At 35.2% G+C, this 17679-nt stretch overlaps 1 protein-coding gene across 1 annotated transcript; it reads right to left on the bottom strand.

The window, feature by feature from the left end:
• Positions 1-955: 955 nt before the first annotated feature.
• LOC125658256 (lipase maturation factor 1-like) lies at positions 956-16369 on the bottom strand. Its single transcript, XM_048889453.2, has 11 exons — positions 16179-16369; positions 12866-13175; positions 12428-12438; positions 12080-12228; positions 10092-10157; positions 8402-8569; positions 7591-7762; positions 7007-7160; positions 6154-6334; positions 2113-2225; positions 956-1211 (listed from the first exon to the last, which is right to left on the bottom strand). Exons 1-11 carry the CDS (start codon positions 16357-16359, stop codon positions 1022-1024), a joined length of 1695 nt encoding a protein of 564 aa, XP_048745410.2. The 5' UTR covers positions 16360-16369; the 3' UTR covers positions 956-1021.
• Between the last annotated feature and the right edge of the window lie 1310 nt (positions 16370-17679).

The raw sequence follows: 17679 nt of genomic DNA, 5'->3' as shown, positions 1-17679 counted from the left end.
AGTAAACGCTGTAATGACAAGTTGAGGTTCGAAACATTTGTATGAAAAAATGTGTACCGTCTGCCTGGTCTGCGACTCAACTGAACGTCTTCTTTTCTCAATTTCTTCTTGTAAAAGAACGGGCTCAAATCAATACGGCTCCAAACTTAACTGTTCGTGACTTGTCATGTTTACAATGCTGCTGATGAAATAAACCGGAACCATAAATTAAACTTCAATGGCTGCTCTCTTAGCGGCGGGTAATTTCAAATATATGATAGATTTATATAGATTTAATCGTTAAGCAAGGATATTTGTTGTTAGAGACTGTCATTTATGATATCAGTCAGTAATACTATATTCATAAAAGCAACAATGTGGTTAGGGTTGCCTTTCCCTTTAACGAATTAGGTCTGTCGTGGCCAGGATTCGAATCCTGACTTTCTGCATGTGGGCGAAAGCCCTACCTAAGTCTTCAAAAATGTGATAAAGAGGAGTTATAGTTCTTCTACATGTGATAGAGAGGAGTTACAGTTCTTGTACATGTTATAGAGATGAGTTATATGGTTCTTGTATATGTGATAGAAAGGAGTTACAGTTCTTGTACATGTGATAGAGAGGAGTTATATAGTTCTTGTATATGTGATAGAAAGGAGTTACAGTTCTTGTACATGTGATTGAGAGGAGTTATACTTCTTGTCCAGTGGGACATCAAACAACCTGCATCCACACACACACAAAACAACATACAATTTACTCCGGAGTATTTTGCAATTCAGGGGACTGACCTGAATTGTTCATTATATCCAAAGTTCAATATAACCAATGTTGAACAATATAAATAATGTTACTGGGGATCTGTTTTTTACTTTGAACAATATAATAAATAGTTCAATATAAACAACTTCAATATACATGTAAGTGGAGCAGACTGTACAATAAAGACAAAGTAGAGGTGAATTAATGAGAAAAAATGTCCAAGACTAACATGATTTATTGGACAGTAGGGAACAAAAGTTGATGCCACAGAAGCAAATTGAGATCATAGTTTCCTCCTTCTTCGTATCCTGGGATATTCATAATCCATATTTTTCATGAAATCTTTGACGGAGTCCAGAGATATTGGCGGGAGATAATTTCCAATGTGTCTCCTCTTCCACCAGCGGCCAAGTTTGGCATCCTTGCTGCCCATTTTTGTAAAGACATACCTATAATGCTCTACTCTTATGTATCTGAAAATGAAAGCACCAGTTTTCATTTACATGTATGTTATAAGGTAAAACCAGTTTAAAACTGGAGATGAGTAAATGATTTAAAATTATTCATAACTGGAAGTGTTTAAGTCTTTTACAATATTTGGTATTCTTGATTACTACAGTAAAACCCAGATACAGCAAAGACAGATAATAATAATAATAATAATGATTGGTTTTATATAGTGCCTTTTCCAGCGTATGCTGCTCAATGTACATTATTACCCCGGCAGACCTTATATCAATCTAGAACTTTCTCAGCCTCCTTGGAAGCATACAATGCAAGCTGCCATTACAAGCGCTAGAACACTAACATTCTAGCAATATCTTTCACTGTCTACAGCCAGGTACCCCTTTTACACTTGGGTGGAGTGAGGAAATTCACGTACAGTGCCTTTCCCAAGGACACAACATCGGCCCTGCTGCAGCCAGGACTCTTAACCCACGACTTTTCGGTCGAGAGTCTGATGGCCTAACCACTAGGCCACCGACACCAGATATAGAGAATTCCTCACTACAAATAAATTCCGAGTTCCAAGCAAACTTTTATTGTAATCGATAACTTGCATCTATGTTCTATATGTCGAATTGCTTACATATTATCTTACACATTTGCTATTACCGTATAGAGAATTATAATAATTCTGATAGTGAATTATTTTCCTAAGTCCCCAGAAATTTGCTATATCTGTGTCTTATTGTAATTAAGATTTACAAAATCAATGATAAATGTTTTTAACTCCCAACAAGCTAATTTTTAGTAGACATTGCCCATATCAAAATAATGCATTTGGAATTTGTTAAGTTACCAGTCATTTATTTCCCTCCATCTTACAATGAACATACATACATATATCATATTAGCATTGTTTACACTCACTTTGGTGGGTCTCTGTTATGGAATGGATTGTGAGCAATGAGAGATTCTGCACCAGGGTCGTTGGACATCAGCTTGACCGCCAGATGGACTAGCCAGGGGTTATACTGGTAATTCTGCCGGGAGAAAATTGTACCTTCTCTTACTCCACTACAGGTATACATGTAATAAATCACATTCAAATCTCTGCAAGCATCTGTCACAGTAACCAATGCTGGCAGAAATAAAAAACCTAACATCATATGTGTATATATTGTATTTATTATTTTTTTATTTTTTGCTGATGACATTACCATATTAGATGAGGTCATCCATAGGTAAACAAACAGCATTATCTAAAGAAACAAGATGTGTTTGTGAAACACAAATGCCCCCGATAATGGCCAATTCCGAAGATGGCCAAGGTCACAAGGGCAAATATCTTGGTACCAGTAGAAAGATCTTGTCAAAAGTGCTCATGTACAATATGAAAGCTCTAATATTTACCATTTAGAAGTTATGACCAATGTAAAAAAATATTAAAAGTAGGTCAAATGTCAAGGTCAAAAGGTTCAATACCAACGGAAAGGTCTTGTAACAAGGAATACTCATGTTAAATATCAAAGCTCTATCACTTACTGTTCAAAAGTTATTAGCAAGGTTAAATTAAAGTTTTCAAAAAAAAAAAAAAATAGGTCAACGTCACGGGATCAAAAATGTTGGTACCCACGAAAAGGTCTGGTCACAAGGAATACTCATGTGAAATACCTAAGCTCTATCACTTATTGTTCAAAAGTTATTAGCAAGGTTAAAGTTTTCAAAAAGTAGGTCAAACTCCAAGGTCAAGGTCACGGGATCAAAAATGTTGGTACCCACGGAAAGGTCTGGTCACAAGGAATACTCATGTGAAATATCAAAGCTCTATCACTTACTGTTCAAAGTTATTAGCAAGGTTAAAGTTTCAGACAGAATTACAGAATGACAGACAGGACAAAAACAATATGCCCCCCGATCTTCGATCTCAGGGGCATAAAAACGACTTATTCAGCAGTTAGCAATAGTAAATAACTTTTTATTCAGCGGTTAGCAATACCAAATAACTTTTTACTCAGCAGTTAGCAATAGTAAATAACTTTTTATTCAGCAGTTAGCAATAGCAAATAACTTTATTCAGCAGTTAGCAATAGCAAATAACTTTTTATTCAGCAGTTAGCAATAGTGAATAACTTTTTATTCAGCAGTTAGCAATAATAAATAACTTTTGCTACTGTAAATAACTTTTTATTCAGTAGTTAGTGTAAATAACTTTTTATTCAGCAGTTTGCTGTAAATAACTTTTTATTCAGCAGTTAGCAATAGTAAATAACTTTAGTAAATAACTTTTATTCAGCAATTTGCTACTGTAAATAACTTTTAGATTCAACAGTTAATAAATGATTTCTAGTATACATATGTATAATTCTGCTTATCAAAATTTCATGTGAAAAGGACCATACACTGAAAGATGTAGCATTTCCCAAATCTGGATATTCAATTACAAAAACTATTCTTATTCTCTTGACCAAGTCTACTTTAGCAGCTTTAAATTAATGTTGGTAAAAATTTCAGTAATTACATCTCCTTTCTTCCAAAGGGAAACATATTGTTTTTGTACTTTCTGTCCATCCATCCGTCCATCTGTCACAAAACCTTGTGAATGCTTCTCCTCCTACATGGCTTATCGGATAGATCTGAAACTTTGTACAGTGCTTCAATATCATTTGCAGATGTGTATATTGTCAGGATAGGGGGTTCCAATTATTTTCCTCAATGCTATAGTGGATCTAAGAGGGGTGGATGATGTAAAATAGCTTGTGAACACTTTTCCTATATGTCTTATCCGATAGACTTGAAACTTTTTACAATACATGTACTTCAAGGCCATTTGTAGATGTGCATATTGTAGGGACAGGAGGATCCAATTGTTTTCCTTAAAGTTACATTGGATCTGAGGGGTGAAGGTGGTAAAATAGTTTGTAAACATTTCTCCTACAGTGTATATGGCTTATCAGAGTTCATAATATCTATGTTCCTGCTCATGCTTTCTCCTCCATATCATGCAGTACATTAAGGGGAGGAGGTTACATTTGGAGCATTTTCCACTTGGGAAGCTGGGAAGGCTTTTGTTTTTCATAAAAACAATCTCTAGTTTAATCTGAAATATTATCTTCATATTCTTTTCATCCCACAAATACACGTTCAAAGTTAAAAATTCAATTGCAGATGTAAATCCAATGCCGGGTAAAACTTGCTTGCACATGGTGTCTTTACAGCAAAAACTATGCAGAGAACATACAGTCAACTCTCGATAAACCGCCACCCTTTGTCTTATGAAATTATGGCATTATAAGGAATTTGGCAATGAATTGAATTACTGTCATCTTGAAGAAATGGAGTTACCGTTCTTTTATATGTAAGAGTTATCTTTTGTCCTGACTTGCGTAAACCACATAAACAACGCCTTTTCTAAGTCAGTATTAAGTGCAATGCGGTGCCGTTTCCTGGCAGGTGAGCCTTCAGAGATTGGGTCAAGGTCGGCAAGAATTGCATCCTTTGTTGCTAAGATGTCGCCCCCTGTCCTTCTTTTTATAGATTTTTCCCATAAAACAGAAAAATGATTTGCAATATCCTGATGGGTACATTTTGGATGATGTCCTTGGTACGTAATGATTTGCTTTTTCTCATCGAAATTTAACAGGACCCCTTTCGTGGCGAAGCCATAGCTAAATTGAAATGTGTTTCTATGATGTATAATCAACTTGACTACAGCTGATATTAAGTAATTATCTTGTTTATTGATACTGGGTACCTTCTGCCCAGTTGTACGCCGGAGATCGATAATGACCAATTTACTGCTTCACTGACCACGTGCACATATGACGGCTTATCGAGACAATTAACAAGTTGAAATAGACTTTTGTAATGAAAACACTGTGGCAAATGGCGATAGCGAATTTGGCGTTTTAACGAGAGTTTTAAGTAACAGGGAAAATGTTCCTAGAAAAATGCGGCCTTATAACGAAAATGGCGATGAATTGAGTGGCGATAATTCGAGAGTTACCTGTACAGTGTTTTGACAGTAAACAAATGAAATAGAACAACAGATAATGTCACATGAAGAGAAATAGTGCCTAATTTTCTAAGAAATTTTATATAATTATGATTCTGTCAAAAGAATTTAAGTATTAAATTGACATATACATGTATTTATTCTGAAGTTTTTCAATAAACTTCTTTTGGAAATCTTCTTTCATTGTCTTGGAATAGGACCTTAACTTCCAACAAACAGTGTAACCATTTTCTGTATTTCTTTTCATCATAAATGCTACTGTAAACACTTCCAATTTTGTTAATGTTCTGTGGGGATCTGGGTTAGAATAGGCCCTCAGTACCCCCTTGCATGTTGTAAGAGGTGACTATATGGAGCCGTCCTTCAGATAAGACCACAAAAACTGAAGACCTGTGTCACAGCTGGTGTGGCACGATAAAGATCCCTCCCTGCTCAATGGCCGTAAGAACCAAGCATAGGCCTAAATTTTGCAGCCCTTCACCGGCAATGGTGATGTCTCCATATGAGTGAAACATTCCTGAGTGGAACGTTAAACAACATACAATCAATCAATCATTTCTCCTTCCTTTTAACTGGTACTATCAAAATTAGGGGTTTCAACAGTCTTGTTAAAAGTCAGCATTTTGCAAATTCTATGGTCGTTATAATGATCTAGTATGCCAATACGACCTGTCATTGGGTCAAATGCTATCTGACGTTATTCATACCGATTGTTAGGCCGTTTGTGGCACACTGATTTTCAATATAGATTACCCCGTTTACCTGACCAAGATATAGGGCTCACGGCTTGTGTGACCGGTCGACAGGGGATGCTTACTCCTCCCAGGCACCTGATCCCACCTCTGGTATATCCAGGGGTCAAAGTATGCCCAACTCTTAATTCTGTATTTCTTATAGGAGTTATGAAATTGATCATTGTTCATTATCTTCACCTTTTCATTTGACAAATCGCTCACCTGAAAAGCAGCGAACCACAACAACCAGTCTAGCCGGTAGTGATAGGGAGAAATGAGACACGGTCGACTTGTAATGTTTCCAGGCTTGCACTTGAAATGATATTCTTCCCAGCGTGCACTTGGTTCATGGGGTTTGTCATAAGTTCCCTGGAAAATGACTTCAGTTCTCTCTTTGGTGACACTGAAACGAGAGAAGATTTTAGGCATGTGTGTTTATCACCAGACTCAGGAGTACATACATGTATTGATACAAGGACTAAGCGACAAAACAATAGTCTTTTCAATTTTCCAAAACTGAAGGGTTCAATTTTACTAATCAGTCAAAAATACTTAGATAATACCAGCATGACTTAATAACTCTGTCTCAAAGTTACAGTTGACAGTCAGTTGTTTGATGCCGATCACCATTATATGCTACATCACAGCAGCTGATGGATCATTTGACTGCTTGTTATAAATCAGATGGGTCACTAAGACCAAGACACACTTTATATTGCAAATGACGGGCTTTTAGCAATCAATAGAAAAACCTCATTGTAATAATATACATAGATAGCCAGTTACAAGATATTTCCAATGTCATTGTGAAAGCATAAACAAAAGCACATCAAGTATTTGTCTAAAACAGATGTTGTCCAGTCAGCAATTCCCTGCAAATAGTAGACACACTTTAGCACACAAACCTATAACGACCATTATTGTCAAATCAGTGTTGTCAATGTTTCAGATCCAGATCCAGGCATGACCATTGCGGACATGATCCAGTGTACACAATACAGAAGTATCACAATACATGGAATATCACGATCCATCAAATCATAGTGCTGTGTATTTACAATTTTCATTGACTGACCTTCCAAAAGCACCATATGTGTTGACGAGTCTGAGGGGATCAAATGAAGTGTTCATGGCCTGTCGAGGTGAGAGGAGGTTCTGAATCACCGGGATACTGAGATAAGCTATCAGACAACCTAGACTGATGTTGAACACTCGCCTTATATAGCTACCTGTCAAAAATTCAAAAAGAAATTAAAGATTTTTATACCCAACAATTCAAAACTAAATCAAAACTTATTTAGTTAGGTACCTGTCAGAATCAAACATTTAAATAGTTACCTATCAACAATTCAAAAAGAAATTTAAAATCTAAATAGTTACCTACCAACAATTCAAAAAGGAAATTAAAGATTTATTAAAGAATAGTTACCTGTCAAATGTTCAAAAAGAAATTACAGACTTTACTGCTATTTGTGTTCTATCATTAAAAGGTAATATCTACATGTAAATAATGTTAAGTTACTCCAAGATCCAATTAATTAAGCAATCAGCAGTGAACCCTTCCTCTTAAAAAGATCTAAAGAACAATCTCTCTCTCTCTCTCTCTCTCTCTCTCTCTCTCTCTCTCTCTCTCTCATAATCTTTATCAAATAGACTGACCCACTTTTAATGTCGGGGGTTCTTTGTGTTGTAGATCATACACTTGATCCCTGATAGAGTTGGGTTTATTGGAAAACATCCAGGACAAGCTGGCATCATCAAAACAAGCCAAACTTGGTACGATGGTCAGCCAGTTCAGGAAACTCAAGTTCCCACTGATTATCAACACAACCTACTTAATATAAACATCATTCCATAATCTGTATTGAATTTCAATGGTGTCATGGGTTGTCTTTCTTTTTGCATTTTCTTGTAAAGCCAGAAAGGAACAAAATATGCAAGAAGCTGAAAATCGCAATAGATAAAATCAATACATAATTTTCCAGATGCATGCACATAAACAGATTGTCATATTGAAGCCGTGTTGCTTGAAATTAGAAAATGATTCTATTAACTGCAAAAACATATTACTCTATAATATAAATATTTACATTTCCAAAGTTTTTGCCTTTGATATCTCTACTAAATGTAATGCTAGCCATTTCCTCATGGATGCATTGCAGTTGTGAACAATGTGTGTATGAACCTTGATAAATTTAATACAACTATTCTAAAGCTGGAATTTCAACAGAAATGAATGTACAATGTCAATATAAGAATTAAATATCATTTTTGAAAATACATAAGAGTATGAACTGCAATGCTTCATGCTAACATACTTTTCATCAATCACTAACATGCTTCATGAATGACGCCAGCATAAAGCATCGCAGTTCACACCCTCATGTATTTTCAGAAATGAAATTCATTTCTTAATTATTCATTGTACTGTAGACATAGTGCAGAATGTACTGATCTTGACAAAATTTACCTGAAAAAAGATCTGAATACCCCCACCTATCATACACAATCTACGGGGTCCGATAAGGAACCACGGAGCCACCAACTCCACAAAGTGGTTTGTCAGAGTCTCAAACTTGTGAAAGATCTCGGGAGACTGATGCATGTAGTAACTGATTGGGTTAGGAACTGGCTGTGTCTGTGAAGAAAACATCCATTTATTAACTTCATTCATTCTCTCTCGCTGTAATGTTTTTCTTCAGTTTTCAGGTATCAGTAAATGTGTGCACAGTAAAGCATGGGTTACAGCATGTATGCTTATAATGAATTCACTCTTACAACGAAGTGATTTTCATTCCCTGTACTATTAAAATAACTTGTTAGATATAAGGATTTGCATTCATAATGGATCAAAATTTCACTATGTTTTACTGTATATACAACAAGCTCCTAAAATGCCCACATTTTGAATACTATACCATACTCTTGTATGTTACCTGTTTTCAGTTTTTTTTAAAAGAAAATTAAGGTTAGGTTTGCGATGCGAGTACAGGAAGATAACTCAATGCAAAATATTGCAATTTCATTCACTCGTTCTCTTTTAGTTGATCATGATGCACTAATTGGGCTTAATCTAATCATTTGTAAAGAATTGCATTGACAAAAGAATTTTTCTGAAATAATTCTTTTTTTTGGGGGGGGGGGGGGGGGGGGAGTCATGATTTTTTTTAGACTGCAAAAAAAGGGGATGGGGTCATTTTTCCCCATTATATTTTTTTTAAAATTCTTCAGAAACACTTGAAGGATCTAGATAAAACTTAATAGGGATTACATACTAAAGCTCCCCTAAACGATTTGGTTTTCATGCAAATTCATCAAAAGGTGGTGCCACCAGGTTAAAATTTGTTACTGAGGGTACTGTAATTCTGTGCTATTTATAGATACAGCGACTTTGCACGGAAATGAATTCGGACACATATGCGTGGGCATGACTGCTTTAGTATATGGTGATATTATAGCTCTATTTGTAGGAAAAAATTATGTTACTGTAGATCTTCTAAATAATGAATGACAAATACAAACTGTTGCCATTATAACCATCAAAATCTGGCAATTTTGTATCTGCATGAAAATACCTTCAGATTCACTATCTAGTTTGCAAAAACTTCTCTAAATACTTTTGAATTAAAACGAAAATCTAACTACACATGAAAAATTATTATCTTTATATATCCTTTAAATTTTACTTGTCATAAAAGTAAATAAAGTGACCAAACAACACTTTTAAAAAAACAGTTTATGTAAAAATTGGCTAAAAATAGAAGTCATTAGCAAAAAATGAATCAGACAAATTCTGACTTTTTGCTTTGAATAGTTGGAAGAGATGCTCCTCCATCTCTGAAAAGTTCCATTTTATGTTGAATGTTTGGTCTTCAAAGCCATAATCCTCACCTCTAATAAATGGGTTGAATCATTTATAACACTAATTACTCCATTTTACTCTTACCGTCAAAAGGAATGTCTTCATGCAGGGAGATGATTGTTGATTTTAACAATTTAGCAGTGATTTCCAGTTACCCACAAATAATTTCATTTTGCAAGCAAAAAAACTTTTCTTTATCAGATGATTGTATGTCTTTGCAAATATGGAGATTTGAGCTATCTCAGCAAATCTGTAATTGAAAGATTTTAACTTATATGCACATGTAGATTTCTTTTACCTCATAGTGATAATTCATGCATGTTAAATCCCTCCAACACTGATCCCCACGAATCTTTATGAGCCCCTGTAAATATAAGAATTAACTGTAATCGATGCAGAAGTGTCTAACAGTCCAATGAACATATTCTTAAATCAACATGGCTGTACCAGTGAAATATGACATGGCATTTCTTTCTGGTTTCTTCAGTGAGCCTAAACAACTAAAAGCTGAGTGCAGAATCTAATTCTGTACACAACTAAGACTTGAATGTTCACTTAAATTCTGTACACAACTAAGACTTGAATGTTCACTTAAATTCTGTACACAACTAAGACTTGAATGTACACTTACATTCTGTACACAACTAAGACTTGAATGTACACTTACATTCTGTACACAACTAAGACTTGAATGTACACTTACATTCTGAATACAACTATTAGATGTGAATGTAGACTAAAATTCTGTAAATTCAGAATTCTCAAAACATGCAGGTCCACTAGGGATACTGCAACTGGTACATGTAAATTGTTATTCAATCATGGAAAAGTTTGGACTTTTCATTCTGTCATTGAGGACTTGACATACAAAATGTCCGGTTCAACCCTTTTTCTAAAACTCTGAATTGATAATCAAGTCACCCAAAACTGTGAAAAGGAAGCACAAAAGTTAGTCCTTATTGATAAAATGAAACATATTCTCAGGACTTGCATCCCGAATATAAAAAATCTTTTCTGCACTGCCAAGGGGCATAACTCTGGAATCACATGTTAAGTGAAGTCTAATTATCAGGAGTGAGTGTTACATCTGTAGTATAAGAAGAGAGGAGAAAATCTTTGGCTGGACCGGGAATCGAACCCGGGACCCCTGCATTACTAGTCAGGTACTCTAACCACTGAGCTATCCAGGCTGATAACCATGGTCTGTATAGCCCTAATTACTACATTCCTCCCTCCTTAAGATCAATTATAATTTTTATTTTTTATAATTGTCTTCCAATATCAACCCAGGTTCATTTCGCCCCTGGCAGGACAACCTGTAGACTAGGGGCGGTCAACGGCACCAAATGTAGTATAAGAAGAGAGGAGAAAATCTTCGGCTGGATCGGAAATCGAACCAGGGACCCCTGCATTACTAGTCAGGTGCTCTAACCACTGAGCTATCCAGGCCGATATCCACGGTTCGTATAGCCCTAATTACTACATTCCTCCCTCCTTAAGATCAATTATAATTTTTTATAATTGTCTTCCAATATATAAAATGTAGTATAGGTGAGAGAAAATCTTTTGGCTGGACCGGGAATCGAACCCGGGACCCCTGCATTACTAGTCAGGTGCTCTAACCACTGAGCTATCCAGGCTGATATCCACGGTCCGTATAGCCCTAATTACTACATATCCATTAATTTCTTGCTTCTTGTAATGCATGAACTCCATAACCTATTCATTATACTCTCAGACAGTAAAGTCAGTGTGATATTATGTTTATTCAACAACTGTCTGAAAACTGTCTTCAACATGTTGGTTAGTCAAGCATCAATTCAAGACTCTAAAAACATTAGTATCATTTGTTGCCATCATGTAGAAGTACCATTGCCACTGAACATTTGAATGGAGTCATTTGATTGGTTGTCATTCCCTTGAGTGGTTAAGAGAAATTGCATACATAATGAGAAACATGCAACCAGTGAATCAAACAACAGCAGGTTGGGGGGGGGGGGGGGGGTATGTGATGGCCGGTGGTTGGATGGGACCTAAATCTAAGACATACTACCATTAATCATCATCCAGATGCTGTACATGTAAACTGCATTGTAAAGGGGACATAACTCGTCTAACAAAGAAATCTGTCTGATTCAAACTCTGAGATAAGTGGTTTCGTACATTATTTGCAGATTTTTCAGTGGAGGCTAATTATCAATCTGGAGAGCATTTGCTGATACCTGTGTAGGCCTCATTGAACTGAACTTCATTAGCGAGACTTAAACGATAACAGGGTATACTCACGGCGCCAATCATAATTCGGAAAATGAGCCATCTATATCCCCAGATGACGACTTTAGATGTGGGCGTGTTCCTTGGTATCGGATGAATGTTCCAGACCGGACATAGAAAAGTCGCAAGAAATCCTGTCTCCAATATTTGTGATTCCCAGCCTGAAATCAAAGGATATTAATTTCTCTATGACTGTATGCACAGAGCTCTTGTAGCACAAATACAAAACAAAAATGATGTGGTCTGTATGTGCAATATCAATAGCTCAAAATTCAATTCATGATCTTTTAAGCTTCCTTGTAATTCAAAACTTACAAAATATTTTGAAAATTTCAATATAATACACAAGCAAGAACTTACCAAAGCCATACCTAAAAAAAAAAAATGAACAGATATAAAAACTTAAAATCCCCCCCAAAACATTTATACAAGCATATTTTATACATATTGTATAGTTATGTATGTAGAGACTAAGAAAATTACATGCATTTGTGAACAGGATTTATGAAATGGGTGTTGACTTAACAAATTATCAATAATTTTTCATTAAGGTAACTGCATCAATGCCTAAGTTTTCAAACCATTTTTCACCTGATATTCCAATCATCAGTGATAAATTCTGAGTCATTTCATTTAATTCCTTCAAAAATTGATTTTTATAAACAAAAGTAACACGTGGCATCATAGTACATTTTTGGTTAAAGCAGAATCAAAAAAATAATTTCAACCAATCAGAATTGCAGTATCATCAAACAAAAAATTGTACGATTTGTGTATCATTCTAATAAATTCTCTTACCAGGTGCTGCCAACATTTACAATGGAATGATAAAGAGCCCACAGACTCAGCATGATGAAACAGTTGGCACTGCCCACCACAACGACAACCACGGACAGAGCCAGTCCAACATAGGCTGTATAATCCAGAAACTTGTCCAGGTTCTTCTTGTAATCAATTAACCAAATCAAACTGGGAACTCTGGTGAAGGTCTCCATGTTGACACCTTTAGTTTCTTGATGAATTCTTTTTAAAAACTTCTGGGCTGGAATGAGACCGTGACGGCCACATAGTTCTTTGTTTTGATGAAATGCTACGAGGAATGCTACGACTGAAAAATGAAAGTTTTAAAGCTGTCACTGTGATCTATAGAGGCTTCCACAGGAAATTGGTTTTTTTAATGATCTAAAAAATATGAAGTACACCTTTGTAGAAAAATAAAGATACAACAATTGTAAAAGTAAGGGCTTATCATTAATAGATGTACCAACTTTAAAACATACATATATCTATGCTGTGGAACAGTGCACATACATGGAATAGGTTGGAAACTTTTTAAATGCTTTTTATTGGAAACAGACTGGTGGACAATTTGTATAAAACAATTCTAGACATGAATGAAATAATTCTCATAGAAAACCAATCACTTATGGATAAATCAAAAATAGGACAATATATACTCACCAACCACAAAAAAGTTCTGCTTTATGTGATAAAAAGTAAGTTGGGGCAGTTTAGGCATTATAAAAGGTGAGGTGGTTTATAAAAGAGCATAAACAGTCCCAAATGACTTTACACTATATAAATGAGTAGAAATTACTTCATTCCTTATCATTCAATTAATTGATGTAGTTAGATAAATGACTCTAAATAAAAACTAGGAAGAATTGTTTTAGCACACTAAAACTGATGTCTCCCCTTCCATTATCCATAGTTTTCTAAAAAACATCTTTTAGGGGTCATCTTTAAAGTGGAAAATTTAAAAGACTTATGGTACTTAAATGGACATGGACACAGTTGAGCTGAAAATTTTATTTTTCCATATTTATTGTTTACAGTGCTTAACTAACGTATTTCTTAGACTAATGGTCAACCAAAATTTGGATATCAGTTTTTGAGTTACAAGCGAGATACAGCACTTACAATTCTTTGTTATATAAAGGCTTGTGCCTTGTTTTTTTTTTTGTTTTTTTTTTACATATTGATTGCTTGATAGAAAATAGCACGTTTAAAACAAAATGAGATATGCTATATTCTAGAAACTATTAAATCATGTTCAGAATTAACTGGTAAATTGAAAAATCTGCTTTAAACGAACTTTTACTGGTATATCTAGCTTATATGTAAACAAAAACAGGGCACGATCCTATTTTTCAGATAATTAGTTTATTGCTTGGAAGAGAGATGAACCAAAGGACTGGGAAGGAACAACTAGTATGAAACTGAAAATCAATTAAGCATGTGTAATCTCAGGTTTTAAATGTTGGATTCCATGCACAAGTGCATTTCATAACATTTCAGTAATAAAAAACCCAATAAAATACACAAGCTCCAACTATTATCACCCCACATTGCCTTTGCACTTCCATTAGCTAAAACTGGAACAATACACATGCACCATTGTCCTACATAGACCGATTCTTCACTGAGAACAAAACAATTTTAGATGAGAACAGATTTTGAGCAGTCAGCAAAACGATTCCCAATGAGAACAGATTGATTTGAGCAGTCAACAGAATCATTCCCAATGAGAACCAAATCATGTTGGAAGATTTGAACAAAACATTTTTTAAATGGGAATTTAAATCAATTTCTTTGGTGACACTGTTGATGTAGTAGCATGTTTCAGCTGGGTACAGAATTAGATAATCTTGAGATAATGATAAGGTTAGATTAATATCTACTGCCTAATCTTATTTTTATCTGATTTTGTTTAATCTACAGACTTATCTCCTGTATTTTGTTTTAAAACATCTTATGAAGAAAATTTGAAATGCAGACAAAACTTGAACAGAAAGCTTCACAAACATTAAGTGTTACACTATTTTGTCTTCATATTTTTAAAAATCAAATAATTGAATCCTGTATTCTAAATATTAATTAAAAGATTGAGTTATTTTAATATCATACAACCCCAACCCCAAATAATTCTGTAATGACCTTGGTTATATACATCTTCCTGATTCCAACAATACTCAGACCATTATCATTTTAATATCAAGTGCATATTGCAATCTTATCGAAGTTTATAGATCTCCTCACGTATTTCACTACACAAAGATCTAACAACACTGCATTTAAGGTCATTGACAAAATATTCTAGTGACCTTAGTCAATAGATAATCCTCACTGTTTTAGCCGATCACACAGTCTGTACTTTTGAGAGTTTCAATTCTGTTTCCCTTCATTGTTTTGCACATTCACCTTTCAATGTGGAAATTAGTTATTTTCATTACTTATCTTAAAGCAGTAACTGACAGAATTTTTCAACTCAGTATGACTAATTTGATCCCCAAGATCTGATGAAAAATTCTGCAAAATAAACAAGCTTAGTGAATATTGCTTAAGATCACACCTACAATGAGAGTTTCGTACAAACAGCCATCGCCTCAGCAGCAATCGTCGTCTACTCAGACATTAGAACAACAATTGCTGAAAAAATTCATATGATCGAGTTGCTGAGACCGAGGTCATACGTAGATGGAAACTGATGTAAGTTACCAGACACTATGACACATTCACACTTCATTCTGATCACACATTCACAGTAATTGAGTAGTTCTTACTCAATAATATTCTTCTTCAGCATAGCGTATTATGTTACAGTGTTGGTACAACAAAAATTGAGTTCTGTGATGAAATTCATAACTGCTTTAAGAATCGTGTAAATGTGTATAATAGAGGGCGAAGCCCTCTCACGGCCTGAAGGGCCGTGAGAGCTCCGCTCTCCCTATAGGTAACACGTATAAAACATGGTCACGCCGTAAAACATTATGTTTCGTGTTAGTTATGAAGTTTTTCTCACTAGACAAATGTGTATAGCAGATTTATGTAAGACTTTTCACAAGTAAAACTCTTCCATAATTTATCAGCAACTCTCACAACTCTGATCTTTTCATCTTTGAATAATTAAAGTTTTAGTTGGTAACAGTAATCGAGTAAACCTTTCTTTAAAACAGAATGTCTTTCAGTTTCTATCATTCAAGACGCTGAATTGATCGGTTGGTAGTAGTCATAACCTCCGGCTAGGCTCACCAGAACGTTAACTCTGAAATGTTGTTATTAGATCTTTGTGTTAATGTTATGAACTACATCAGTGGGTCGAAGTACTTACAGTATATAAAACCGATATAGCGCAATAAAACAACACGTGTCAGCCAATAGGTATTTGTTTTTAGGGGTCTCCCCTTCTCTTTGTCATTCTCCTTCTCTGTCTCTTTTGGGTCTTTCTCTGGAGATGAGATTTCAACATTAGATCTTTTTCGTTTTCTCAAACCAGCCTCATCGCCGGCCATCTTGGTCTCATATATCAACAAAATATTTTCTGGTTTGTGATCCTAAGCATATTTATTTATATTTTGCGTGTAAAGCACTATCATTTTTTTCTATTTCACTTCTTTTAGTCCAGTTTAATATAAATAACTTTAAAGAGATTTTAAAAATTCTTTTTTTTTTATAATGGGTTAAGCACTGTAAAAAACCAAACCAATACCGTGAGGTAGATTTCCGAACAGAAATTATCCCCCCCCCCCCCCCCCCCCCCCCCCCCCGGTTTTTTTTTAAGAGATCATATCTATTTCATGACTCCCAGCTGAATGTTGTTATTGTGGGAATTTTACACATACTAGTAGTTTATGCCTCCTCGGACCTCTTGGAAATTGTTCTGCCCACCCTTTAGAAATTGAAACTGGTAGATATTCAAAACCATGTGGCCTATTCCAAATGAATGTCGTTTTTGTCAGTTTTGTAAAACTACTGTTGAGGATGAGTTACATTTTTTATATGACTGCTTCATGTATAAAGATATAAGAAAGAAATATTACCCTTTGAACATGTACAATTCAGATGATGATATATCAAAGGGAAACCATTGTAAAGTACTATGCAACCCTGTCAATGTAGTTCGTGCTTGAAGGTTGCAGTGGCGGATTTAAAGGGCGCAGCCCCCCCCCCCCCCCCCCCCCCCCCTTAAATTTTCAAACTTAAGGTAAATCGTGGTATCTTCTTTAGAAATATGTACTAAACAATGTAAGAAGCAATAATTTCTTCCACTCCCAGAGAAATAAATGACAAAATGTATTGATTTCTTGAATTACATTATTGGGAGAACTTAATTTTTTCCAAAAACCCTTAAATTTTGCATCATTTTATTAATTTCACCTCATAAAAATTGATAGAAAATAGTACGAAAGACTAAATAGGAGATATATTTCAAGCCCTATAACATCTGTAAAATCCAGGAGCTTCCGGGGGCTTCGCCCCCTGGGCCCCCACCAGGACTTCGCCCCCAGACCCCCTTCCTCATAAAGTGGCGCCCCGTAACCTGATCCGCCCCTGGGTTGTGTGAATTTTTACATGAATGTTTTGAATTGTGTACCAAAAGTAAAGTTCTAGAACTACATTTAATTCATGTTAATATGCAATACTAAATTGCATACTTACATCTAATATCACAGGTACATGTCAAATATATACTTGTATTTACATATATGTAAATGAACTGCTAGTATTTAGTTTATTGTTATTATATATCTCATATTGTGTAACATGATTGTATGCCAACATGCTTGGTGAATCAATAAATAAATTGAATTGAATTGAATCCGGCGGGTAGC

Source organism: Ostrea edulis, chromosome 9 (assembly GCF_947568905.1).
Source record: "Ostrea edulis chromosome 9, xbOstEdul1.1, whole genome shotgun sequence".
NCBI lineage: Eukaryota > Metazoa > Mollusca > Bivalvia > Ostreida > Ostreidae > Ostrea > Ostrea edulis.
This window is presented reverse-complemented; position numbering and strand designations above follow the sequence as displayed.

Coding starts and splice junctions, on each gene's coding strand:
- LOC125658256 (XM_048889453.2), bottom strand. CDS start 16,359: ATGGCCGGCGATGAGGCTGGTTTGAGAAAACGAAAAAGATCTAATGTT. Junction 2,226..6,153: donor TGTGGTTCGCTGCTTTTCAG/GTGAGCGATTTG, acceptor TTCTCCCGGCAG/AATTACCAGTATAACCCCTG. Junction 1,212..2,112: donor CATAACAGAGACCCACCAAA/GTGAGTGTAAAC, acceptor TTTCATTTTCAG/ATACATAAGAGTAGAGCATT.